The sequence below is a fragment of the Hyperolius riggenbachi genome, chromosome 4 (genome assembly GCF_040937935.1).
Source record: "Hyperolius riggenbachi isolate aHypRig1 chromosome 4, aHypRig1.pri, whole genome shotgun sequence".
NCBI classification, from domain to species: Eukaryota; Metazoa; Chordata; class Amphibia; order Anura; family Hyperoliidae; genus Hyperolius; species Hyperolius riggenbachi.
The window spans coordinates 424,283,732-424,310,773 of NC_090649.1; the positions used below are offsets into that span (position 1 = coordinate 424,283,732).

The following is a 27,042-nucleotide window of genomic DNA, read 5'->3' on the forward strand; positions in this document are numbered from 1 at the left end:
GTCAGACGTAGCTCCGCGGAGCTACGTCTGACGTCGTACATACACCAGGAAGCGGACCGGCCGGTCTAAACTTTGGTGCACGGCGGAAAAACCCTTGATCCGGAGATTTTTATTCTGGATTAAAAGAAATATCTTAAAGAGGCATCATTCGTGGCGTCATTGGAAGTAAACTAAACGCATTTTCCACCTGAGTTGAGAGGTGGGCTGCATCTGGTGAGAAGTGTGGCTTGCAGTGTGGAGTGACACATTCACCTGGTGACACTGTGGGAATTGAAGGGAGTGCTGTTTTAAGTTATCCTGCTTCTGTTTTTGAACTGTATTACCCTATGTGGAGTTCCTTTCATTTCCCCTACAGAGCCAAGAAAGCCGATTAATAATTATTACCCAAGATCCACCTGAAAGCTGGGGTGGTATATATCTGGTGAGCATCTAGGAAAAGGGGGAGTGGGAGTACTAAATTTTTTCATCTGGGGAGCACAAGTCACTATTGGTGTGGAGCATCTGCATTGACTATACAATATTACCCTATGTGGAGTTTATGTGTTATTATAGGTTGGAGAGCGCAGCAGTTTCAACAAACCGTTTTATCCAAATTGGACTTCCTGCAGCGATCCCAATACTTGTTGGACAGTAGATATTTGTGCAATATATGGATTGTGGACATTAGACATACGTGCAATATATAGATTGTGGCGCAGTGTTTATTTCAACACTGCTATGGCACTGACCTGGAAGTAACTCGAAAGTACCTCCAGGTCAGCACCATAGCAGTGGAGATGGGAGTTGTGACAGGGCAAAAAAGGCAGCGAAGTGATCCAGGAGTAGGTGAGTTGTGTGGCGTTTTTTTTTTTTTTTTTGCACGTCTCAAAATGTCAGCGGTACAAGGGGGCGTGGTCGGGGAGGATAACTGCCATTTCCTCCCCGTTCATATTCGACATTGTAGTCAGTCGAAGATTTCGGCAGACTGACTAGAACGGGGACCCCTGGGAGCACTGAACTGAAAGAATGGTGCTGTGACATATGTCACAGCACCATTCACTCTAAGGCACCTATTTCAATCAAACCCCCTCTCACTTCAGGGATACTTTAAAGTCGACCCAAATTAAAAATACAAGATTTCAGAAATAAAATCTATTTTCTAACTTATTATAATAAATAGCAGCCTTTTTTCAGCTGCATGACGACAAATATAAAATATTTTACATTTGTTAGAGGAACTCCTCCCTTTCTTTCATATTGCCGGGACAGAATCCGGCAGACTGGTGAAGGAGATAAAAAACAAAAAACAAACACAGGCTGCTACTGATGATGTCATGCGAGGTGATCTCAGGTTGTTTGAGATTTCACATAGACGATGCCCCTGTGAGGGAGGGTAGCTGATAACAAACACACTCATGATCTAACACAGGGGCCTCAAACTCGCGGCCCGCGGGCCATTTGTGGCCCTCGATACAATATTTTGTGGCCCTCGCCGGCAAAAGCTTCCTTATAGTTCGCTTCAGTGCTCCCAAGTAATCCGCCACATCCCCGCCGCTAAACGATGGCTGCGGAGCCCCCAAATCGCCAGGGGGCAATCAGCCGGCATTTCCTGGAAGGGGCAGAGCTTTCAGCTTCAGCTCTGCCCCTCCTGACGTCAATCGCCGCACGGATCGCTGCCTCTCCCCGCCCCTCTCTGTGAAGAAAGAGTGAGAGGGGCGGGCAGAGGCGGCGATGCGCTGCGATTGTGAAATTCCTTATGCGGCCCAGCCTCATCCTGACTTTGCCTCCTGCGGCCCCCCAGGTAAATTGAGTTTGAGACCCCTGATCTAAAACCTCCTACTAAGCTCAGAAGTAATGGCTGCCACCTGTATAACCCTAGTTATGAAAAGAGAAGGGTGAGAAGCATGCACTGAAATGCTCATAGGCTTGACGGAGTGTTTATTTATCTCTGTATGTGTCAGAGTGGCGCAACCAAATATTTTGAATTAAAAAAAATGTTTGGTTTGGATCCGCTTTAAGCAAGTTGTCATCACCATGTCTAGTAGATGCCTAAATGCATTGAGTTGCTGCCATGTGATTGGCTGATTAGCTATTCATGTTAATAGGCAACTGAGATGTACCTAGTAAAGTGGCTAGTGAGCTTGAAGGCTGGTGCACATCTAAAAGCGCTAGTGTAATCGCAAATGCTCAGCGTTTTTAGAAGTGATTTTTCGAAGTGATGCTAGGCATGTGTGTAGCGATTTTCTAGATATGCCTAGCGATTTTTGTAGCGATTTGGTGTAAGAATTTTTTTTTTTTACAGTAGAGCTGCAAGTGTACAGTGTCTGTAAAAAGAAAAAAAAAAAAAAAAAATAGCTTGGAAAATCGCTCTGTTCTAGCGCTTTTTAGAGTGATTTTCCACTTCCCTATACTAAAAGATACACTGAAGCAAAAAAACTAAAACAAATGATATCATGAATTGTATGTGTAGTACGGATAATTACTAGAACATTAGTAGCAAAGAAAATATTCTCATATTTTTATTTTCAGTTATATAGTATTGTTTTTATAACATTGCATCATTCTCTGATATTTGCAGTTTACACACTACTCGACATTCTAAATGATTTTGCAGAGCAGGCTAGTGAACTTTTAAACCTTTCCCTGCAAAGAAAAAGAAGATACAATGACTGACAGTTGAGATAACAAGCTTCAGAAGACTAGTGCTACGTACACACATGCGACAACGATCGTTCGTTAAGAACGACGAACGAACTTTTAATTGATGAAAGAACGACCTAAGTAAAGGTAGTTTTAAAATGTGTGTAACGATCTGATCGTTAGAACGAACGTTACATCACAGAAAGCAACTATTGCGCCTGCGCATAAAAATGAGAAGTTCCATGGAGAAATAGTGAAATGCGCATGTCAAGCCTAGTACGAACGATCGTTTCCAACGATGTACTACTTTTGCAAACGATCGTCGTTGGTTAAAATCCGCCGAGACAGAACTTTCTTTTGTAGCGATTTGGCTCGTTCGTCGTTTGCCTTAATAGTCGGTCGTTCGTTTTTTGTAACGATCGTCGTTGGTAAAGATCGGGGAACGATCGTTACAAACGACTATAGTCGCATGTGTGTACGCACCTTAGCTCTCTGCGAGTCGTGGAGCTCAATGACTCTTTTGCATAGATAACAGCTGGAGTTTCTTAACTCTTCCTGTGCTGGAAACAATATTAGACTAATATCTCTGCTCCTAATGTTTTGTTTCTTAGCTGTACTACAAATACAAATCATTATATCATAATTTTTTTTCGCTTCAGTGTCTCCTTAACATCAAGGTTGAATCGCCTCAGATATGCTGCAGGACCCACCATTACGTTTGGGAAAAAATCGCATCGCTCTGATGTGATCCATCCCATTCAAATACATTAGCCAAGTGCTTTTCAAAATACGTTTTAAAAAGCGCTCAGAAGCGCTCTACGGGCTTGATTCACTAAACCGTGATAACTCATATCACGGCCGTTTTTGCGCGCATTTCTGTCCTAAAATTCATGATTGCGCACGATAATGCGCAAACGTGAAAATGGGCGCAAAAACTGCCGTGATATGAGTTATCACGGTTCAGCGAATCAAGCCCTACGTGTGCACTAGCCCTGACTTGCACGCGTGTAAGTGTTTGTACTACTCTCATGTTGCTCCTTCCTTTCATTTTTCAGATTGCACTTTTGGACTCGCCAACCGCTTTAAGCATGGAAGAAAAACTGCAGCAGAACGAAGCTCGTGTAAGTGTTTTGAAGAACGTCTCCTCCTGCTTTCTTCTCGTTCAGAAATCCATTCATTATTTATACAGTACAGCTTTTGAACTCTAGTATAAGACTCCGGATGTTGAAAATTATTATGTGTGGAAGTGGTATTAAAGGTGAATAGCTGATGCTATGGAAGCTTCAAAGGTCGAGAGCATTACTCTGGAGAAATAAAGTATTAATTTTGGGCAAAGCAGTAAAATGATGGACATTTACAAGTAAACTCTTTCTGTAACAGGACTGCACAATGAGATGCCATCCCACAGCTAGGAATGGTAACAGCCATTAGTAGCATAAAATGGCATATTTATTTATAAGTCTCGGCTAGATATAGCGTGAGATGAGGCTGGTCACATGCTGGCTTCTCATTGTAATGTGTGATTATTGACATCCATTATACAGCAGGCGTCTGCTTGCATCCTGTTAGAATAGAAATACCTGCATTTTTACATCATCATCTGGCAGACAGAGAATGCCGAGTTCTGTCTTCATTATCTTTATGCCTTTAGTACAGCCGCAATAACTTATTTGTAACTTCAACTTCTGCGTTGCGGCTCTAACACATTTTAATCTTAAAATTTCAGTGAATGTTGATTGATCTACAGTATGTGAATGGAAGAGCAGGACGTTCCATAGTGTAACAAGGCTTTATTCCATAGAATGTACAACATACAGTACACTGTGTATAAGCAACATGTAGTTGGGCATTGCCCTCTCAGTGTGACCTCAGGGGAGTCGCCTGTTGGACCGCCGTGGCCTTCAGCAGTCTTGGTCCAGGTGGAAGGGACACAGGTGGTTGCTCTGTCGGGTATCTGTGTGCTGGTAACGTTGCAGCTAGTGATGTTTGCAAGCGAACTGCTCACCGTGAAGCTCTGGGCAAGCCTGGTCCCTGTACTACTTCCGGGTCGCAATGACCCACAGTAGTACGCATGCCCTGGCCTGGACGCGTTCATTAGTACGCATGCCTTTGGCGGTGCACGTCCTAGATTGAGTGCCTGCGGCCGGGCACACACGCTCTGTGTACAGAGCGTGACATCATGAAGCGTGCCCGGCCACAGGCGTGCAATCAAGGACACGCACCGCCGGGCCAGGCATGCATACTAACGAAGGCGTCCAGCTCAGGGCATGCGTACTACTGCGGGTCATTGTCACCTGGAAGTAGTACAGGGACCAGGCTGCTCAGAGCTTCGCGGCGAGCAGTTCGCCACCATCTCTAGTTGCAGCGTGTTTCGGTGTCTCCACGCCTTCATCAGGTCCAGGTTGTTTTTACACGTAGTAATTGTATCTTTTATTGCGCAGTTTATGGAATAAAGCTTGCCTAACAGCCAGGCAATAGGGAGCCACTAGAAGTGCTAACTTATCACCCTGCTTGCTGACACCACTCGTTTAGATAGCGCAAGATTTCACATCATCTACAGTATGTGAATTTTCTTACATATTTAAAGGGAACCTGAAGTGAGAGACATAGGGTAGCTGTCACATTTCTTTCCTTAAAAACTATACCAGGTGCCTGGCAATCCTGCTGATCATTCTGGTGTCAGTAGTGTCTTAATCAAACACCTGAAACAAGCATGCAGCTAATTTTGTTTCAAGCAAGCTTGTTCAGGTTCTATGGAAAAAGTATTAGAGGCAGAGGATCAGCAGGACAGCCAAGTAATGTGCATTGTTTAAAAGGAAACAAATATGTCACCCTCCATATCCCTCTCAGTTCAGGTTCCCTTTAAAGAGTATTCAGTTTGTGTAGTCAGACTTTTTTTTTTTTCATTTGCTTACCGATGCCAGGTTGCTACATTAAAGGGATTCTTAAATTTATTAAAAAAAAAAAATAATTTTTACTCACTTGGGGCTTCTACCAGCCCCCTGCAGCCATCCGGTACCCTCGCAGTCACTCTCGCATCCTCCTGTCCTCCGCCGCCAGCTACTTTTGATTCACCGACAGGCCTGGTGACGCGGTTGTCTATTTGTTCCTGTCCACAATATCGATATTACGGACGGGAACGCGAGATGCGTGGCCAGGCCTGCGCAAGCGCAGTGAGCCTGTTGGCAGGAATCGAAAGTAGCTGGCAGCGGGGGATATGAGGATCCGAGAGTGATTTCACGGGCACAGGACTGCTGCAGGGGGCTGGTAGAAGTTCCAGGTGAGTAAAAATGATTTTTTTGAATAGGCTTAAGAATCCCTTTAAGTAGTGTGTGTGTGTGTGTGTGTGTGTGTGTGTGTGTGTGTGTGTGTGTCATTGCAACAGACACACACACACCAAGGGTTAAATATGCATTTACTTTTTGTGGACAGTGCTGCTGTAAAGGGAGCCAGCAGGTGCCACCAGGGGGAGCCCATTAGCAGAAAAGAGGAGAGGGAAGTTAGTCATGTGCAGAGGGGAAGTAACAGTTGAGTTTTGGCAGTTGAAGAGTAGTGAGGGGGAGGAGCCTTGGAAGAGGTTGAGCCTGAGTTGATGATGCAGCAAGAAATGAATGTAATGTGGAGGTTATATAGAGCAAAGGTACAAAACAAGAGACCAGCCATTGGTGAGACAGTCTGAGCAAGGCAGAGGCACAGACAAGAGAGAACTACTGAAAACTAAAGTAAGGAAGAAAAAGAGAGCTGCAGACATTCAGGAGAGCAAAGAGACCAGACACAGCTACAGGCCAATAAAGAGCAGTAATACTTGAGAGATAAACCAAAAGAGAAACAGTAAGCAATAAGAAAGAAAGACCCAGAAAGTAAAAATTACCTGTGAGGCCTGGTGCACACCAGAGGAGTTTTTCTGAGCGTTTTGAGTTTTTAAATCTGCTGCTAATGTTATCCTATGTGTCTGTGCACACTGGAGCAATGAGGTTTTGTAAAAAACCCCATAGCATTACATTGGGAAAAGCTTTTAGAGGTTTCAAAAGCTCTTCCCAATGTAATGCTATGGGGTTTTTTACAAAACCTTATTGCTCCAGTGTGCACAGACACATAGGATAACATTAGCAGCAGATTTAAAAACTCAAAACGCTCAGAAAATCTCCTCTGGTGTGCACCAGGCCTAACACAGAGAGGTGAGAACAATATAGAGCTGAGAGAGCAAAAAGATTTACCAGGAAACTGAAGAGCTAGCGTTACATAGCAGTGCCTGCAAACCGCATAAAGTATACAGAGCAGTGAGGAAGAAAAGGCAAAGAGAGACGGAAGTATTTAGCTAAAGAGCAAAGACAGCTTTAATAAAAAGGAAGCTGGAGAAGAAATACAATTAAGAGAAAAGACACGCAGCTTTATTGATAAACTTGGTGAGCATATTTCTGAACTGTTTCACAATAATATCCCTTGTCTGATGATAAAGAGTAAGGTCTAAATCCTCCCTGCAGCATTGTCCCTGTTTATATGCAATCAATGACAGAACTGTATTTACCTATACAAATGATTTAAAGAGAACCTGTATAAACAAAGTATGGTTATCGTCTAACATCTGTATACACGGCATTGGAAATTACCTTCACAAAGATTGTCTATCGGCAACAAAAAGAGAAGAGGCAAGAGACATATGTAGATTACAATTACTGGATTTACAAAGTTTGCCATGGAGTCAAAAATAAGTATTCAGAGTAAGCTACAGATTCTGGCCAACAAAGTAGAAGCTCACTGTGTATGTTAGATAAATCCCAGGATAGACTGAGAACTGATTAGAACCACATCAAATGGACAAAGTGCAGTGAGTTTCCATCAACTAGCAGGACCTTCTTTGCAGAAAGTACTTTCCTTCTGTGTCTGTTGGGGTCAATAGATGTTTTCCCAGGAGAGACTGAGGACTGTTAGACACAGAGTTCTACTTAAGTTTATGAATATGTTTTGTCATTGAACTTGTTATCCTTATAATTTAATACAAATATTTCTTAAAAAGAACTTGATTGGTGTCTGGAGGATTTCTTTACAGTTCAAGCATTACAGAGGTGTTACAGTAGTTTTGCCATTATTTCCTGTTTCAGCTTTTTGCAGTTACTGCCCGCTCATTAAAAAGTGAATGGGCGGTATTGCACTTTGTCTGCAACCATTTTGTTTTTTGCCGGTTATTACACTAGCCCTAGGAAATCAGCATATCATATAGTATTTCAATAGCCCTAGTTAACTTTTTAATGCTTTGAAAAGTATTGTTTTTAAGGTTGCAAAAACTTTGTAAAAAAAAAAAAAAAAAGTTGCTGCTGCAATAGATCACAGATGCCCTGACAGCGACTAAGGAAGCATGAGACAGGTGGATGTGAAGACTTTTGTGATCTGTTGTACTCAAAAGTAAATAATATAGACATTTTATTTACTCACTGTACCATTGTGGTGCTTTCCACTTTTTTGGTGTTTCTTTTGATGTAGAATATGTTAAATCTGCCATTTCTGTTAATGAAACTGGATGCACTTCTTCTAGGTTGAAGAGCTGACTAAGGAATGGACCAACAAATGGAATGAGACCCAAAACATATTAAAGGTAAGACTGACATATTTATTTAAATATTGAATATATTGTCCGTCATCATCATCCATATCATCAATTTCAAAAGTGAGATCATATACCCATGCCACCTACTTTTAAAGTGGGATCTTGTCCCAAGCCACTCATTCAAGAGGTGGGAATGTACCATTGTTACTCATTTCATAGATGGAGCTGTGTATCCTTAACATCCAGTCCAAAGGTGGGACTACATACTCATTCCACCTATTTCAGATGTCCGGATGCAACTCTTTGCAGAGATGTAGGAGGTGGTATCTTGTACCTATGCCACCCATTACAGAGTTGGGGTCTGTTACCTATGCCACCTATTACAGAGTCAGGGATTGTATATCATGCTACCCATGCCAGAGGTGGGACTATTGATCCTCGCAGCCTATTCCAAAAGTGGAGTCACATACCCATCCCACCCACTCTACAAGTACTCTATGCCTGTGGCATCTATTCCGGAGGAGGGGCACAGTACTTGTCCAGAGGTTGGGCTATATACCCATACCACTCATTTCAGAATGAATGTTGTGTACCTATATCACAAAGGTGAGACTGGCTTCTGATAGGCCACATCCCTGAAGTAGGTTGTGTATCTAATGCATGTATTCTGGAGGTGGGGCTGCATATCCATACCATATAATGTTGCTCCAAATGTAGCTTGCTGGTTTGCAGTTTTTGTACTGAACATATATGTATCGCTTTCCATGTGCCATGTAGGGTGGCCAAAGAGATGCTAATAATTGCAACACATTTTATGCAAATTTATGCGTGCTGGAAATGGACCAATGCATTTGATTGGTTCATTTTGAGGCTGGAAGCACACATAACATTGTGTGACGTGTGTGTTTTTGTGCATTTTTGGTGCGTTTTGCGTGCTGTTTAATGCGTTTGCGGTTCGCATATATACAAAACGCATATACATTTTCCATGCGTTTTTATATTTCCATGTATGCAGATCACTAGGAAGACAACAGGAAGCGGAAATACAGCAATAAAATTAAAATATTTTTGGGGAAAAACGCATATAAAAACGCATACCATTGCGTTCTCATTGATTTTCATTATGTGCGTTTTTCATGCGTCCGAATATTATGCAACAAAACCAACGTTTTTAAAAACGCAGGTATGCGTTTTTATATGCGTTTTTTCCTGCGGCCCATAGACAGATAAAAAATCGGAATCGCATGTTGTGTGCAAGAGGCCTCAAGCTGAGGCAATTGTCCTCCCTCTCCCTCCTTTTAAAATAAGTATTTAGGTATTCATATATACAGTCAGTGTTGAAGTGTCATAATGTCTGGCATTTTCCCTGCGCTGTGAAATGTACGGTGTTGTTAGACAAGTTGTTTTCACACCAGTATCTGGGAAGCTGTCAGATTGTAAGTGCAGCCACACTTGTCAGATGAGATCCACATCTCTTATGTCTTCAGTGTGTGCTGATAACCTTCATCAGCAGATGGCGAGAAGTGGATCATCAATAGCTGGTAGTGGCACATGATGGCCGGCCATAGGCCTCACCTGTCTGCACGGTAGTGACTTCTAACGGATGACGTATAGGAGTGCCATATTTATGTCTGTTGTTTTTTCTTAATTTTATCAATTGCAATTCTTACATTATTGGCATGTTTTGAAGCATAACATACAGTAAAAGCTGATCAACCTGTAAACATATTCGCTTAGGCAGGATTAAAATTTGTGTGCAGTTCGAGAAATTGTGAAAACACCCGTGCCACAGATGTAACGTATCTCAGTGACATTACATTTGTATTTGTGATTTTGTGCAAATTTGCGTTTGTAAATTTGCTGTGTTTGAAATTCAGACAACAGGTCTGTTTTGTTTTGTTTTTTTCCCCCTGAGATGTGCGATTTGTGTTTCAATACAACTTAGAGAAGAACTCCAGTGAAAATAATGTAGTAAAAAAAGTGCTTCATTTTTTACCATAATTATGTATAAATGATTTAGTCAGTGTTTGCTCATTGTAAAATCATTCCTCTCCCCGATTTACAATCTGACATTTATTACATGGTGACATTTTTACTGTGGGCAGGTTATGTAGCTGCTCCTAGCTGTTTTGGCTGTTATGCTGGGTACACACGATGAGATTTCCCGTTCGATTTGCGGATCGATTCGATTAAATCAAACATGTTCGATTGGATTTTGATCGTTTTTTCCGTCGTTTTTGCATACCTATCATGAAAAAAACGATCGAAATCCAATCGAACATGTTTGATTTAATCGAATCGATCCGCAAATCGAACGGGAAATCTCATCGTGTGTACCCAGCATTAGAGACAGCTGTAAACAGCTAATTCCTGTCTGTGAACATTGTTACATTGTGGCAGTTTGCCCAGAGTACCGCGGTACTCAGAGCTTCTTGTGGGAGGGGTTTCAGCACAAAATCAGTCATACAGCACCCCCTGATAGTCTGTTTGTGAAAAGCATTATTTTTCTCATGTAAAAGGGGGTATCAGCTACTGATTGGGATAAAGTTCAATTCTAGGTTGGAGTTTCTCTTTAATGGGAATGCAGAAAATGTGCATGAAATTCAAGTTTTTCATGAAAAACTGCTAATGCAGGGGGACTTGTCTGTATTGGTAGTTGGCAAGCAAAACTTTAAAGAGCGCCCGAGGTGGGCACATAAAATAAAAAAAAAAACTAGGCTACCTGATCCGGGGGGCTGGGCGGAGCAGGTAGCCGCCATACATGCCGCTCTGAGCCGCTCCGTTGGCCTGCTAGGGCCCACTTTCTTTTTTGTGACCTCTGGGGTCACGACCCTGGAAGGAGAGAGATTCTCTCAGCGTGCAGGGAGGAGGGGGAGCGGTAGGGGGTGCGGCCAAGCAGAGTCAGCTGAGAAAGTCTGCAGGAAAGCCCCCAGTGGGCGTTTTGAGCAGGGAATCGCTCTCAAAAATTGTCGCCAATTTCATGGTGTTATAGTGTGGGGGAGGGGTCAGAGAGCAGCGGTGTGGGGACACAGAGGCATATCATGAGGCAGGGAACATGCCTCTATGTCCTATTGCCCCCCTGCCGCACTACCTCAGGTTCTGTTAGAAACTTATTTCTAACACTGAAAATGCTGTGTCTACATCAGTACTTGTAATTTGCACTTAACAACCTGTGTGCGGGTCCGCATTTTATTAACTTTAGTTTTGGTTTGAGTTGAGCTTTAGGCCGGGTTCACAGTTGAGACTTGCGGTGTGTCATAATGGCCGCATTGTAAGGCGGAATGTTCACAGTACGGCCGCTGTGGTGGGGTCTGACAGAGCTCGGTATCACAGCGCACTGCATGCAGTGGGCTTGTAGCAGAACGCTTGTGCTAACAGTACAGTGAAGCATAGTTTTTTGTTTTACTGTATGTTTCACTGTAAGCGACGCAACGGGTGGGTAACATGCGGCATTGCAATCCTGTTGTGCTGCGTTCCTGCTGTGACGGGAATGCAACTCCCCTTTTACTGTGAGGCTGGTTTCACACATAATAGGTGCCCAGTCCTGTCCTGTCTGCTTTTTTTTACAGTTTTATATAAGTTTCCAATGGCTTGGTTCACACATAAAAGGTGTATATTACTGGTCCTGTCCTGTCCTGTCAAGTCAGTTTTGTATGTACACTTTAGACTGATCATATTTTGCAATTTTTTTTTTTAACGATTCCAAACTTCCATTTCTTTGGTTATTTTTACATAGCGAACTTATCAGTTACTTGTCTATTGAGGGCAGTTTTTAATCATTTTGATTTTAGAATTTGAGTTAAAGGACAACTGAATTGAGGGGTATATGGAGGCTGTCATATTTATATCCTTTTAAGCAATACCAGTTTCCTGGCAGTCCTGCTGATTCTCTGCCCCTAATACATGAAGCCATAGACCCTGAACAAGCATGCAGCCGATCGTGTGTTTCTGACATTATTAGCTGCATGCTTGTTTCTGGTGTAATGCAGACACTGCTGCAGCCAAACAGATCAGCGGTGCTGCCAGGCAACTGGTATAGTTTGGAAGGAAATAAATATGGCAAACTCCATTCTCTTCTCACTTCAGTGTCCTTTAAGTTTCTAATGTGTAGAGTTTACAGGAGACCCATAGCTTCTGTGGCCGAAGCAGGGAATTGGGGGGCTGCATGTGAGTGCCTGCAATAGCCGAAGCCCAAATAAACTGGTGGTATTAAGTGATGTGTTTAGTGATGGGCAGATTGACCAAGAGACAAAACTCTCTCTGAATCTGAATTGAATTTGCTCAGAGAGAGATCTGTCAGCTGGCCATACACCACAGGCAGATCCCCATCAGTTTCAGCATGAAATTTCTCAGGTATGTGTGCATTTATACATTGCCTTTCCTTTGTAGGGGTGCCCATCCGACTTCCAAATCCGCCATTCTTCCCTTAGCCCCTAGATACCCCACCGGCGTAGCTTGTGCGTGACGTCACCGGTGGCGTGTAAGGGGTAATGGAAGAGTGGTGGATTCGGAAGACTGATGGGCACCGCGACACAAGACAGGTAATGTATCCATGCACACAAGAAACAGCACCAGGGGTTTTGTCACGTTTATGGCTTGCCGTTACCACTTCACACGCGATCGACAATGGCCCGAGATCTTGCTCCATGTCCGAACGACATACTCGGCACAAAACTGGTCGCAATGTCGATTGGGCATGCACATGGCGGTACCAATTTTCATTCGATTCAATTATAATAATCGAATCGGATGGTCGATCGGCTGACAAGTCTCCTGATGTATGCCCACCTTTAGGCATAGGATTTACAGTAGGTGCTAGATTAGGAAATAGCTATGGTTAGAGAATTAGTATAGGGCTACAGGATCTTCTCAAAAAATTTGCATATTGTGATAAAGTTCATTATTTTCATAGATTCATAGACTTTCATAGATTTTAGATTCAAATACACACAACTGAAGTAGTTCAAGCCTTTTATTGTTTTAATATTGATGATTTTGGCATATAGCTCATGAAAACCCAAAACTCCTATCTCAAAAAATTAGCATATTTCATCCGACCAATAAAAGAAAACTGTTTTTAAAACAAAAAAAAAAGTCAGCCTTCAAATAATTATGTTCAGTTATGCACTCAATACTTGGTCGGGAATCCTTTTGCAGAAATGACTGCTTCACTACGGCGTGGTATGGAGGCAATCAGCCTGTGGCACTGCTCAGGTGTTATGGAGGCCCAGGATGCTTCGATAGCGGCCTTAGGGCTGGTTCACACGGGCGTCTGCTGAGCTTTTGCTTGGCATTGCTTTCAAACGCCAGCGTTTAAACGCCAGCGTTTAAAAGCTAGCTTTTGAAAGCTTTTGAAAAGCGTTCAAGGCTAGCAGTTCTGGTCTCTGCTATTGTTTCCTCGCGTTTACTGCCTCTGAAAGCAGCATGTTGCTTTTGAGACTAGACACAACGCTGGGATCTACTGCCAGGCTTTCATGAAAGCCTGCAAAAGCCAGCTCTAAACGCTTCCATTCACTTGCATGGGATGGCAGTAGATCCCAAAAAACGCTGCGTCTGAAACGCTGCGTTAAACGCCACAAAAAACGCCCGTCTGAACCAGCCCTTAAGCTCATCCAGAGTGTTGGGTCTTGCGTCTCTCAACGTTCTCTTCACAATATCCCACAGATTCTCTATGGGTTTCAGGTCAGGAGAGTTGGCAGGCCAATTAAGCACAATAATACCATGGTCAGTAAACCATTTACCAGTTGTGAGCAGGTGCCAGGTCATGCTGAAAAAAATGAAATCTTCATCTCCATAAAGCTTTTCAGCAGATGGAAGCGTGAAGTGCTCCAAAATCTCCTGATAGCTAGCTGCATTATCCCTGCCCTTGATAAAACACAGTGGACCAACACCAGCAGCTGACATGGCACCCCAGACCATCACTGACTGTGGGTACTTGACACTGGACTTCAGGCATTTTGGCATTTCCCTTTCCCCAGTCTTCCTCCATACTCTGGCACCTTGATTTCCGAATGACATGTAAAAGTTGCTTTCATCCGAAAAAAAGTACTTTGGACCACTGAGCAACAGTCCAGTGCTGCTTCTCTGTAGCCCAGATCAGGCGCTTCTGCCGCTGTTTCTGGTTCAAAAGTGGGTTCATGCTTCCATCTGCTGAAAAGCTTTATGGAGATGAAGATTTCATTTTTCAGCATGACCTGGCACCTGCTCACAGTGCCCAAACCACTTGTAAATGGTTTACTGACCATGGTATTACTGTGCTCAATTGACCTGCCAACTCTCCTGACCTGAATCCCATAGAGAATCTGTGGGATATTGTGAAGAAAAAGTTGAGACGCAAGACCCAACACTCTGGATGAGCTTAAAGAGACTCCGTAACAAAAATTGCATCCTGTTTTTTATCATCCTACAAGTTCCAAAAGCTATTCTAATGTGTTCTGGCTTACTGCAGCACGTTCTACTATCACCATCTCTGTAATAAATCAACTTATCTCTCTCTTGTCAGACTTGTCAGCCTGTGTCTGGAAGGCTGCCAAGTTCTTCAGTGTTGTGGTTCTGTGATGCATCTCCCCCTCCAGGCCCCTCTCTGCACACTGCCTGTGTATTATTTAGATTAGAGCAGCTTCTCTCTGCTCTATTATCTTTTACAAGCTGGATAAATCCTCCTCTGAGCTGGCTGGGCTTTCACATACTGAGGAATTACATACAGGCAGAGCTGTCTGCACTCTGCAGGAAGAAACAGCCTGACACTTCTGTGGAAGATAGCTGCAGGGGGAAAGAAACACACAAATTATCTCTTGAGATTCAAAAGGAAGGGTGTATACAGCCTGCTTGTGTATGAATGTATTTTCTATGTGTGGACATACTGTACATCAACCTACTTCCTGTTTTGGTGGCCATTTTGTTTGTTTATAAACAAACTTTTTAAAACTGTTTTTAACCACTTTTAATGTGGCGAGGAGCGGTGAAATTGTGACAGAGGGTAATAGGAGATGTCCCCTAGCGCACTGGTATGTTTACTTTTGTGCGATTCTAACAATACAGATTCTCTTTAAGGTTGCTATTGAAGCATCCTGGGCCTCCATAACACCTGAGCAGTGCCACAGGTTGATTGCCTCCATGCCACGCCGCATTGAAGCAATCATTTCTGCAAAATGATTCCCGACCAAGTATTGAGTGCATAACTGAACATAATTATTTGAAGGCTGACTTTTTTTTGTTTGTTTTAAAAACACTTTTCTATTATTGGTCGGATGAAATATGCTAATTTTTTGAGATAGGAATTTTGGGTTTTCATGAGCTGTATGCCAAAATCATCAATATTAAAACAATAAAAGGCTTGAACTACTTCAGTTGTGTGTATTTGAATCTAAAATCTATGAAAGTCTAATGTTTATCAGTACATTACAGAAAATAATGAACTTTATCACAATATGCTAATTTTTTGAGAAGATCCTGTACAGTAGGTGTGAAAGCAGTAGTAGAATATCAGCAGTCTTGCCTATATTCTGCTTGTAGCTTCCCCTGGTGCCCAAATTACCTGAAGCCTTTTTTTAAGTTATGCCCCGTGCCCCCCCAACCCCTAAAATGTATTTCTATTATGGTGTAATGCCTATGTAGTCTTTCTTCACCCTTTTCTAGTGTTTTTCCTTTTATCTTGATGAAGTTGTCACAGATTTCAGCAGTCTGTTTTGGAAGCTTACAGCTGCCGCCCAGCATGTTTTAGTTGAAGGTGCTGTCATGGGAATGGTACAGAAAATATATTTTAAGATGCAGTCTTGTTTAGGTTTATACAAGGTGGTTATTTCAGGATATCATGGCACAGACTGCACACTTTCCAGGAGAAAGCTAAGGTCTACTACTTTACTTTTTTTTTTTTTTTTTACTGTTATTTAAATTAATGACTGTAATCTGCAGTTCATGTCAGTGATCTATTCTATAAATGAATTTCTCAGAATGAGCTTCCCAGTTCTGTCTATAAGGGCCAAGATTCTCTTGTTTCTGGTAAGTGTCTGCCACAGCCACTGCCAAGGCTGTGCTTGGGAAAGGTGGAGAGGTGGCTCTGAACAAGTAGACAAACCTGTAAGAAGTAATTTTTTTTTCATAAAATTATGTAGATTCATTAAAAAGGAACCGTAATGACATGTAGTGGAATGCAGTTAACTATACAGTATTCCCACGTTTACAGTAAGTTTCAGCATCAGAAACACTTCCTGTAGATATATATTGCTATGTATTAGCCTAGGCTGCTTATTTTCTGGAACTGTACGAAAGCGCCGCAGGCTACACACGTGTGTCGCATGTATAAGGGGGGAGACTATCTACCTACCTACTAAAACCTGAGAGGCATCCAGAATACATTGGCATTAATGAAGAATTGTTGTGCATCTCATGAGTTCCTTACTGAATCAAGGGTACCACCTATACCTTGCTCATTTTTATTTGAGTGTGTCGCTATTCAAATTCCTTTTTGAAGCTCATACTGTGGCCTGCGGGACAATGAGGTGAAACAAAAAAGCCCTTCTGGACAAGGTTGAAAAAAAAGAATTGGAGGAAGTCGACAAAGCAGCAAACTCCTGGTTCTGAAGTACAGGCACAAGAGGGATGCTGTGATGATGACCACAATTCTAACAGGCAAGAGTCACAGAAACCGGTGGCCATTGTTGACTACAATAAGCATAAGCATGAGTGCAGCAGATCTTCCTGACCAAATGCTTGCTACATATTTGGTGCTGAGAAAAACCAAGTCGTTGTATAAAAAGGTTGGGATCTACCTTTTGCAGCTGGCAGTGTACAACCTGTACGTCATTTTCAAAAAGGCTGGCAACAGCGGCATGTTTCTGAGCTGCCAGAAGCAAATTACAACGTCCTTCATCCTGGAAACTGGTGGAACGCCTCAAAACACTGGCCAATCTGTTTGTGAGGATATTGAGATTTGAGAGAACCTTTTCACCTACTCCAAGAAAAGCATATATATGCAGAAAAAAAGTGACAAATGGTGTGACTTGTGGTGCTTCTTTGCTGTTCAAAAACATTTAGGACTCTGCAAAGAAAGAATGATGCTAGAAAATAAAATAGAAAAAAACTGCCATGTTAAAATCCAAACGTGCATGCCAGGCATAATACCTGCAGAGCAGAGATCAGCAGCACCACGTAGATGTACTTAAAGGAATACTATCGATTGAAACGACTTTTTTTTTTAATACTCTATATTAGTGTACACATTACCACTAGTGCTAGGGGCACTTTATTTATCCACCCAGGTCTCTCTCTCGCTATCCCTGCTTAAAAATTCATTTCTCACACAGCTCATAGTAGTTTGGGTCACCCTGAGCTGCTTGGTTACTCTGTCATACAGCTCACAAATATATTTCACTGTGTCACTCACAGCATGCAGCAGACATGAGGAGAAATAGGCTGATCTGAGGTGGTAATAGGTAACTAAATGAGCTGTAGTATTGCTGGAATATAACAAGCTATAACACTAGTCTGTGTTTACACTCAGACTGGCTGCCTGCTTGAGGTGATTCACTCCAGGCTGCATCCACTTTACAAGCTGCTGAGAGGGGCAGACCACTGTTTACAATTAGGATTATTAGTATCTTTATCAGTAAAGAGAAGCAAAGATAATAAACACACATTGCTAGAATCTTTAACCCCTTACCACCATATCAACAAGATTCTTTCAGCAAGGTGATAATTAAACAATAAACTGAGGAGTTGATAGCAACTCTCCTTTGCAGAGACATGGTCTAGTCCTCTGGGAGCTCAGTATTAGATACATTTTGTATCCAACACTGACGCCAAAACTGACGGAGGATTTTACAGCTGAGAGGAACAGCTGTGTCAGGAATCAAATTGCTCCTAGTACTTGCCCTAATGTGTGCTACAACATACAGCATTTAAAAATAAATGCATACATCGATAGTATTCCTTTAAAGCTCTTAATTGCATAAAAGAGATAAAGCCCAGGGACAGCGACAGACTCTGTTTCGGAGGTATACTCCTTCCTCAAGCAGCTTGAGAAAGGATCATACCTCCGAAACAGCGTCTATCGCGGTACCTGGGCTTTATATCTTTCATGCAATAAAGCGCTTTAAATACATCTACATGGTGCTGTTGATCTCTGCTCTTCCTGTTTGGGGTGCTGTTGGACTGCAGCACTATATCAGCCTAGCACACGTCTATCCTCACTGGAGTGCCTATCAACTTTGCCTAATAGTCATAATACCTGCTACATGCTCAATTATCAATGAATTAAGACATGTGACATCATTGAAAAGCTGAAGAATACTTTTACAGTGTTTTATAGCACTGACATCTGTCAGAAACAATTAATGTTTATCAGCAAACTGCATCCCACATGTGAAAAAACTGTAATTTTCAAAATAATGGTCCCATTTGGGAACATTCCAGCAAAACAACAAAAAAATTTGAAGGACACAAAATACACATTCTGGTAAAGCCCTGGTTGTCTACTTTTTTTTTTTTTTAAATCATGTCCCTTGTGGTGCTTCTTTGCTGTTCAAGCTGCAAAGGAAGAGTGACGCTAGAAAATAAAATTGTCTGCCTAAAAACAAGGCCATGCCCTGGTTAATGGTCTGCTATTTGCCCAGAAAGTAATGGAATGAGGCATATGAAGCATCTTTTTAAAGAGTAACTGTTGGCCCAAAAAAATCAAATTTAAATCTCTATTGCAATGTGTTAAAGAGAGTCTGAAGCGAGAATAGATCTCGCTTCAGACCTCATAGCTAGCAGGGGCATGCGTGCCCCTGCTAAAACGCCGCTATAGCGCGGCTTAACGGGGGTCCCTGTCCCCCCAAACCCCCTCCGAGCAGCGGGGGTGCGCTTCCTGGTTGGGGCAGGGCTAACCGCCGCAGCCCTGCCCCATGCGCGTCTGTCAGACGCGTACCTCCGCCTCTCCCCCGCCCCTCTCAGTCTTCCTTCACTGAGAGGGGCGGGGGAGAGGCGGCGATGCGCGTCTGATAGACGCGACTGGAGGCAGGGCTGCAGCCGTTAGCCCTGCCTCCAGGAAGATCAGCTCCAGCGACCTTTTTCCGACCCAGGTTTGCGGGGGGTGGGTTGGGGGTGAAGGGACCCCCGTTAAGCCGCGGGATAGCGGCGTTTTAGCAGGGGCACACGTGCCCCTGCTATATATAAGACCTGAAGCGAGATTTAGTCTCGCTTCAGTGTCTCTTTAAATAGTTTGTAAGGGAGCCAAAAAGGCAACGCTGAAGTTAAAAAGCAATCTAATTTTTTTACTGTATGACTATCATTCAGCCTTTTCCCCAAGCTCCTAAGGGGGACGCAAGGCCGCATACCAGATACTGCAGAGCATGCAGAGCATGCCCATGTCTGCCCGACCCCCCCCCCCAGGACCAGGTGCCGATGTCTGCCCGACCCCCTCTCCCCCCCCCAGGACCAGGTGCCGATTTCTGTCCGCTCCGCCTCCCCCCCCAAGAGCCGATGTCTGTCCGACCCCCCAGGACCAGGTGCCGATATCTTCTCACCCCAAAAAGCTGACACGGAGAGAGAGCGGGAGCGGAGTACATCTACACACTTCCAGCGCCGCCACTGCAGCTCAGCCGACGAGTCACATGTGAGAGAATCACGAGCAGGAGAGAGATGCACGGCGACAAGGCAAACTTGCGGTGGTGGCGCTGGAAGTGTGTAGATGTACTCCGCTCCCGCTCTCTCTCCGCGTCAGCTTTTTGGGGTGAGAAGATATCAGCACCTGGTCCTGGGGGGTCGGACAGACATCGGCTCTTGGGGGGGGGGGGGGCGGAGCGGACAGACATCAGCACCTGGACCTGGGGGGGGAGAGGGGGTCGGGCAGACATCGGCACCTGGTCCTGGGGGGGGGTGGGGGGTCGGGCAGACATGGGCATGCTCTGAATGCTCTGCAGTATCTGGTATGCGGCCTTGCGTCCTCCTTAGGAGCTTGGGGAAAAGGCTGAATGATAGTCATACAGTAAAAAAATTAGATTGCTTTTTAACTTCAGCATTGCCTTTTTGGCTCCCTTACAAACTATTTAACACATTGCAATAGAGATTTAAATTTGATTTTTTGGGCTAACAGTTACTCTTTAACCAGAAAGAGCTAAAGACTGTATTTGGGGGTCTTTAATAGAAAAAGCACTTGTCATGAAAATTTGGAAGGGGAAAAAGTGTATTTTTTGCATTTATGTCCAATTTTCCCTTAAAAAATGCCAATAAAGTAAAATCATTTTTGAAAAAAAATGACACTCACAGAAACCTAGATTGTCCTGAAAAAAATACTAAATATGTAAAAGGACTTAAGTTTTTACTGCTTACATAGCCACAGTCATTATTCTTGATAATAATTCAAAAGAGAGCATTCCCTCTCCATTGGAACGTTCTCCCACAGCTTGTCTGTCATGCTTCAAGCCTGAAAACCTTGACATGTACTCTCAAAATGCACCTTTTTAGACAGGCCTATAATTTGCTATAGGTAACATTGGAGGCTCACTGCCTTATCCGCTAACCTCGTGTCTCCTTTCCTAATGTCTCCAACCCACTACCCACTAGATTGTAAACTGCCAAGGGCAGGGGCCTCCTCCTTGTCTTCCTCCGTGTGTTTCCTGTTCTGCTGTACTTTATTTTATGAACTTGCAACAGTATTGATGATGTCTCAAACCACACATCAATAATGTATGGATTTGTACGGTTTTGCTGGATTTCTCAATTGTACAGAGTTTTGAACGCCTCATGCATGTATCTATGTTCCCCACTACAGCAGAGTCTCTGGTATCCGGCACCAGCGGGGATCGCCTTATGCCTGATACATGTGCTTTGCCAGTTGCTTGAGCTACCGGCCTAAAAAGCTCAAACCTCTACTCCTACTCACCAAACCTCCAGCAACGTCTTGCAGCCTTCCTGTTGCTCTTATCGGCTTTCCAGCTTCCCCCGTGCACAAAATCCAGAAGCTACTAGGAGCAAGAGAAAGACTCTTGGATAAGGAAGATAAAAGGCCGAGAGCCCAATATAGTGTAGTATTTAATGCAATTATATGGATAGTGTATAAAAGCAACAAGGGTTATACTCACAAAAGTGGGTTACCACACAGGCAACCACTGATGGTGCAGGTGGGGAGAATTATGACCTGACCCCACTCAGGTTAAGAAGTCGCTCTCTGTAGATAGGAAAAATATGGGGATATACCCCTCCACCAGGGGTGGACTAGACTGGATGCAAGTTTTTGTAACAGAGGCGCCAAATAGAGTAAAAACATCTAAAAATCCATTTAAAAGGGGGAAGTTTAGGTGGACTTGCCTCCCTCGTAGTCAAACAGACTAAGAACAGTTATTTTCAAATAAATAATATTTATTTAGTGCTCCAAATTGCAACGTGTTTCGCAGGTCACAACCCTGCTTCATCAGGCAAAAAATGGAGAAAACAAAAGGATCTGCTTTACTAGCCAAGCGCCTCTGCGCTGCAAAAGGTCTCTGGAGGCTTGGTGAGTATTTAAAAGGCCGCAAACACCTCCCAAAACACAGTCCTCGTTATCCCCGTCGGGCATGCTGGTTAGTTGAGACCTCCACTTGCCTGAGTTCCAGATATATAAAATATACAATTTTATAAGCAATATGGAAGATGTTAGCACTATGTAAATAATATTAATAATAATGAATGGACTTGCTTGAGTGATGATGTAAAATAATGCAACCAATCAGAAATGACCCCTTTACAGAAAAGCTACCGGCATCCACACATTACTTAGAAGGCGAGGAAAGCGACATGCAATATGCTGTTGTTGAGAGAACTTCCTGTGTTCCCATTCTGTGAGTAAGGGCAGTCCTCTGTCACATGACTGAATCCATTATCCTCTGTTACCTCATCAGTGGTTGCTTATGATTGTGTATAAATAAATTGGAATAGCCCGCTGTATACTTTCCTATAGGATAGCCGTGTAACATGGCTCAGCATTTAATAAGAACCATATTCTGAGAAAGAACACATAATGCGTTTAGCTTGCTGAGTCCGAGAGGTTGATAATGCAGTTTTTTATGTTGGTTATTCACCTCAATAATTTGATGCTATGTATGGAGATAAGTGCTCAATCCATAACAGGATGCACACACTTTTTTCCCTCACAAATTACTTGTCATTGTTGATGTGTTGTTCAGACATTGTTTGAATTTCTACATACCGTCTCCGGTCTCTTAAACCTAGATTGACCCGGAGAGCCATAATGGTGCAAAGAGAACGGGCTGAGCAAGGCAGCCTTGTCTGCTCTTAGAATGGGATATTATATTGAGCAGCTATTAGCAGCACTGTTTAGAAAGAAGCAATTTCCAAATTGCTTGTGGATGCAAGTGAGAGCACATTTTACACAGAGCTCCTTCAAGCATAAAGAGCGAGAGTTTGTCTTTTCTGCTTTCTCTGTGTCCTGAAGAATGTTGACAAGAGAAGACAGTATGTATCCATTAGAGTATTGTTATCGTGTCTACGCCGGGCAGGGGATGACGTAATTCCTGGCATTCTCCGACCACTGGTCACGTTATTATGACATTCATTAAGAGGCGGTAAATAATGAAGAGGCAGAATACGTGACAGTTCTTTTCCGGGTCACAATAAATGTTGTAATTTGATGCTTGTCAGGCTAATAATTACTTGGATGTCTAAATACAAAAGAAATGAGTGGATAGTTTTGTATTTGAGCTTAAAGTGGATCCGAGATGAAAAACTAACTATAACAAGTAACTTGTCTATATATTCTATCTAAATTTTAGATAGTTTACACAGCATATCTAGCTGCAAACCGCATCATAAGTTTGATTATTTATTCCTGTGATACAATGAGGGCAGCCATGTTCTGTTTGTCACATTGTCACAGGCTGCGGGCTGGAGATGCCATCAGCTTGCCTGTGTGTAAATTCCGTCCCCTCTCCTCCTTCCCTCTGCCTCTGAAATCAACGGCTAGTAACCTCCTCTTCCTCCTCCTGCCCAGACTGAGCTCCCATAAGCCGCTGCTACAGTGCCAAGGCACAAAAGGAGCTGTGGGCGAGGCTTGTTTAGTTTATAGGGAATTAGAGTATTAAAACAAAACAAAAAAAGTATTTGGCTTGAGGAATGCCCTATAAACTATATGAAAGGAAGACAATTATGCAATGAGTAAAAGTTTATCTCGGATCCACTTTAAGGGAATAGAAACCCAACTGTATGTACAAATGTATGGTAAACACCCATGCAAGTACTTAGTAACAGAACTTGTTTTTAACTGTAAGTATGCAAGCTTCTTAACAGCATATACATACAATTAAAACCTGTCTCCCAGCTTTTTCTTTAGAGATGAACATTAAGTATGAGGCTATGTTCACAGTGGGATGTTAGGGAGGCATTGCAATGCGGAACAACACACTGCAATAAGTCTATCGGCGTTCACAGTGCGACGTTGGCGTTGTGGTGTAATGTGTTTCGTTATGGTAACTTACTGCTGCAGTGAGTTACTGCTAAACACACACATTAACCAGTACAGGGAAGCATACTCTTCATTGTCTGTATGCTTCCCTGTACCTCACTGTATGTGATGTAACGCAGCCGTAATGTCTGGGATTTTTTTCTTTTTTGTTCCGTTGTGTTCCTGTGAAAAAAAAGAAATACAAAGCAATGTCCCAATGTGAACCTAGCCTAAAATATTTGTTTAAAACTATAGAGTGGTTTAACTGTAGATAATACAGCAGATTTATCGCCCTCATAAGTACATGCAACATATTTTTACATTGCATGTTTGTGAAGACCGAACTTTGTGAAATGCTACATTGCTATATTCGAGTAAAATGAAAGTTTCAGCTTCCATTATAATATTTATTTTCTGTTCCATAACTAATTTAATATATCCAGCATAAAAAATACTTTATTTTCAATATTTCATCCTCTGAATATGTTCAAGTCCCCAGCTTAATGAATAACCCATTGGAAGGTAATTTAGCAAATTTGCCCAATTTTGCATACAAGAATTATAGGTTTCATTATATCCCATAGTGGCACGGTGCTAATGAGTGTGGCGAGATGCAAATTTGTGCTTAGAAACACACTTAATGAGGAGATGGCATAGAATTGGCCCTTCTTCCTTGTCATGAAAGGCTCAGATCTCATTTGACTACCAATTAGTCTGTCTGTCGTCTCTAGCAGACTCAGATAAGAGTGAATCGTTCAGATGATGTTGGCATAGAAGGAAGTTTAGCTTATAAATGTTTCTTAAAGTGTACCAGCCCCATATACACAGATCGCTCCCACTCCGCCGTCCTCCGCTGCCCGCAGCTCAGGTACCGCGTCCTGTAACTTCCTCCAATCGCGGCCAGTCTGCACAAGAGAAGTGCTCCCTCTTTGTATCTCTCCGGCGGCCGATATTACTATGGTGCGGGGGGGTCTTAGGGTTAAGCACCACTGGGGGGGGGGGGGGGTCTTGGTGTGTATGGGACTTTAGTCAGATCGTTCAAATCAGTATTGATTGCAAATAAGCATATCTTGTGCAGTACACAACCCTTTTTTGTTTATACTAAATGCGTTTCCTTAGTGTACTTGTATTTAAGTATGCTTAAAGGGACTCCGAGCACCTCTCGTGGGTATGCCTTTAAGACTCCGAACAGTACTGCAAAGTACTTAAAGATGCATACCTTTCTGTAGCTTGTGCTCTCCATTTTTATCGCCGTTCTACACCAAATAGTTTTCATTCGATTTAAAATTTAAAAATCGTGGCTGCCATCTTGGCTTTTAACTTCCGGGTCACTCCTGTCTTCTCTGTTAGAGAAGTGCATCACTGAATGAAGCAGGAAGAGGAAGTGACACGCATGGCCATTGCAAAAGGCTCCTCCAGAGGGGTCATAGCACGACTTTGTTGGAAGTCATCTGGCTTAAAGAGAATCTGTATTGTTAAAATCGCACAAAAATAAGCATACCAGTGCGTTAGGGGACATCTCCTATTACCCTCTGACACAATTTCGCCGCTCCTCGCCGCATTAAAAGTGGTTAAAAACAGTTTTAAAAAGTTTGTTTATAAACAAACAAAATGGCCACCAAAACAGGAAGTAGGTTGATGTACAGTATGTCCACACATAGAAAATACATCCATACACAAGCAGGCTGTATACAGCCTTCCTTTTGAATCTCAAGAGATCATTTGTGTGTTTCTTTCCCCCTGTTCTCATGCACTGAAGTTTCAGGCTGCTTGTTTCTTCCTGCAAACAGCTTTGCCCTTGTCTGTAATTCTTCAGTATGTGAAAGCCCAGCCAGCTCAGAGGAGGATTTATCCAGCTTGTAAAAGATAAGAGAGAAGCTGCTCTAATCCTAAATAACACACAGGCAGTGTGCATGGAGGGGCCTGGAAGGGGGAGTTCATAGCAGAACCACAACACTGAAGAACTTGGCAGCCTTCCAGACACAGGCCGACAAGTCTGACAGGGGAAAGATACATTGATTTATTACAGAGACAGTGATAGTATAAAGTGCTGCAGTAAGCCAGAACACAGAATAGCTTTTTGAACTTGTAGGATGATAAAAAACAGGATGCAATTTTTGTTACGGAGTCTCTTTAAAAGCATGCCCATGAGAGGTGCTCGGAGTCCCTTTAAATATGATGCCCTGATCTGTGATGTAGTGCACTTGGAGTTCAACCTGCGTATGAGACTCTCTCACTCCAGACAAAAATGGGACAGGGAAAAAAAATTGGAGCTGGTACGAATATAAAACAATGGGAATGTTATGTATGTAAGAAAGCATAAATCAGCTGGTATAGGAAATCTTAGCTGGCCGTGGACTGAACTGGAAAGGTAGTTTTAATTATACTACAAAAAGATTTATATATGCATGACATATAGTGTCCTTTTTTAATGGAAATGGAGGTTTGGTTTTTGCGGTTATGTGGAAAATCTGTCACATGGGTTATATACTTTCACAAGTTGGCCCCTGCTGAGCTTCATAACTGTATATTATATACAGATATACAGTCATTACAAAAATCATACAACCTGTTTCAGTACTTGGGTTTAAAGTGTCTGATCAGGCTTCCCACAAGCTCCTTATCGAACACCCTGTTTGGGAGTGACTGATCTGACATATGTAAATTTGCCTTCTTAAAGGATACCCGAGGTGACATGTGACATGATGAGATAGACATGTGTATCTACAGTGCCAAGCACACAAATAACTTTGCTGTGTTCCTTTTTTTCTTTCTCTGCCTGAAGGAGTTAAACATCAGGTATGTAAGTGGCAGCTTCTGTCTGGGTCAGGACCGGGTCGGACTATAGCATAACCCTCACTGATAAGTAATTACAGCCATAAAACACTTTTCTGTCAGTAAATGGCTTCTAAGAGCAGGGAAGAGATAAAAAGGGTCAACAATTCATAGATTTGAGCTCTAGCATATTGCAATGAAGGTGTCATTGAGCAGAGACAATGAAACCGTAAAAACTTAAAAACTAGATTTAAATATTAACCCTTCTGGTTTGTCAAAATCCGCCAGGGGGCAGCAAATACGTTTTTAAAATTTTTTTTTTTTTTTCATGTAGCGAGACGAGGTCTCTCTACATGATAGCCGCTGCTCAGCGGCATCCCCCCAGCCCCTCTGATAGCCGCCGGCGATCGGAGATCAGGAGATCCCGTTCAAAGAGGGGGATAAGGGGACTCCGATCCACCCCACGGCGCTGCCTGGCACTGATTGGCCAGGCAGCGCACGGGGTCTGAGGGGGGGGCTGCGGCGACGCGTATAGCGGCGGATCGGCGGGTAGCGGCGGCGATCGGGCACTGCACGCAGCTAGCAAGGTGCAGCAAAAAAAAATTATGCAAATCGGCCCAGCGGGGCCTGAGCGGTGCCTCCCGGCGGCATAGCCCGTGCTCAGCATGGGCTTACCGCCAGGGAG

The 27,042-nt window shown here is 43.0% G+C and overlaps 1 protein-coding gene across 1 annotated transcript in view; it reads left to right on the top strand.

Annotated features, from left to right (window-relative positions):
• The window catches only part of LOC137504840 (kinesin-like protein KIF16B), a 96,516-nt gene extending 79,416 nt beyond the window's left edge, over positions 1–17,100 (top strand). The window contains exons 11-14 of the mRNA XM_068233431.1: positions 3,675–3,740; positions 8,153–8,212; positions 15,803–15,910; positions 16,945–17,100. Of these exons, the coding sequence (XP_068089532.1) occupies positions 3,675–3,740; positions 8,153–8,212; positions 15,803–15,910; positions 16,945–17,100 (390 nt within the window). The remainder of the gene's footprint in view (positions 1–3,674; positions 3,741–8,152; positions 8,213–15,802; positions 15,911–16,944) is intronic.
• Positions 17,101–27,042: the final 9,942 nt, after the last annotated feature.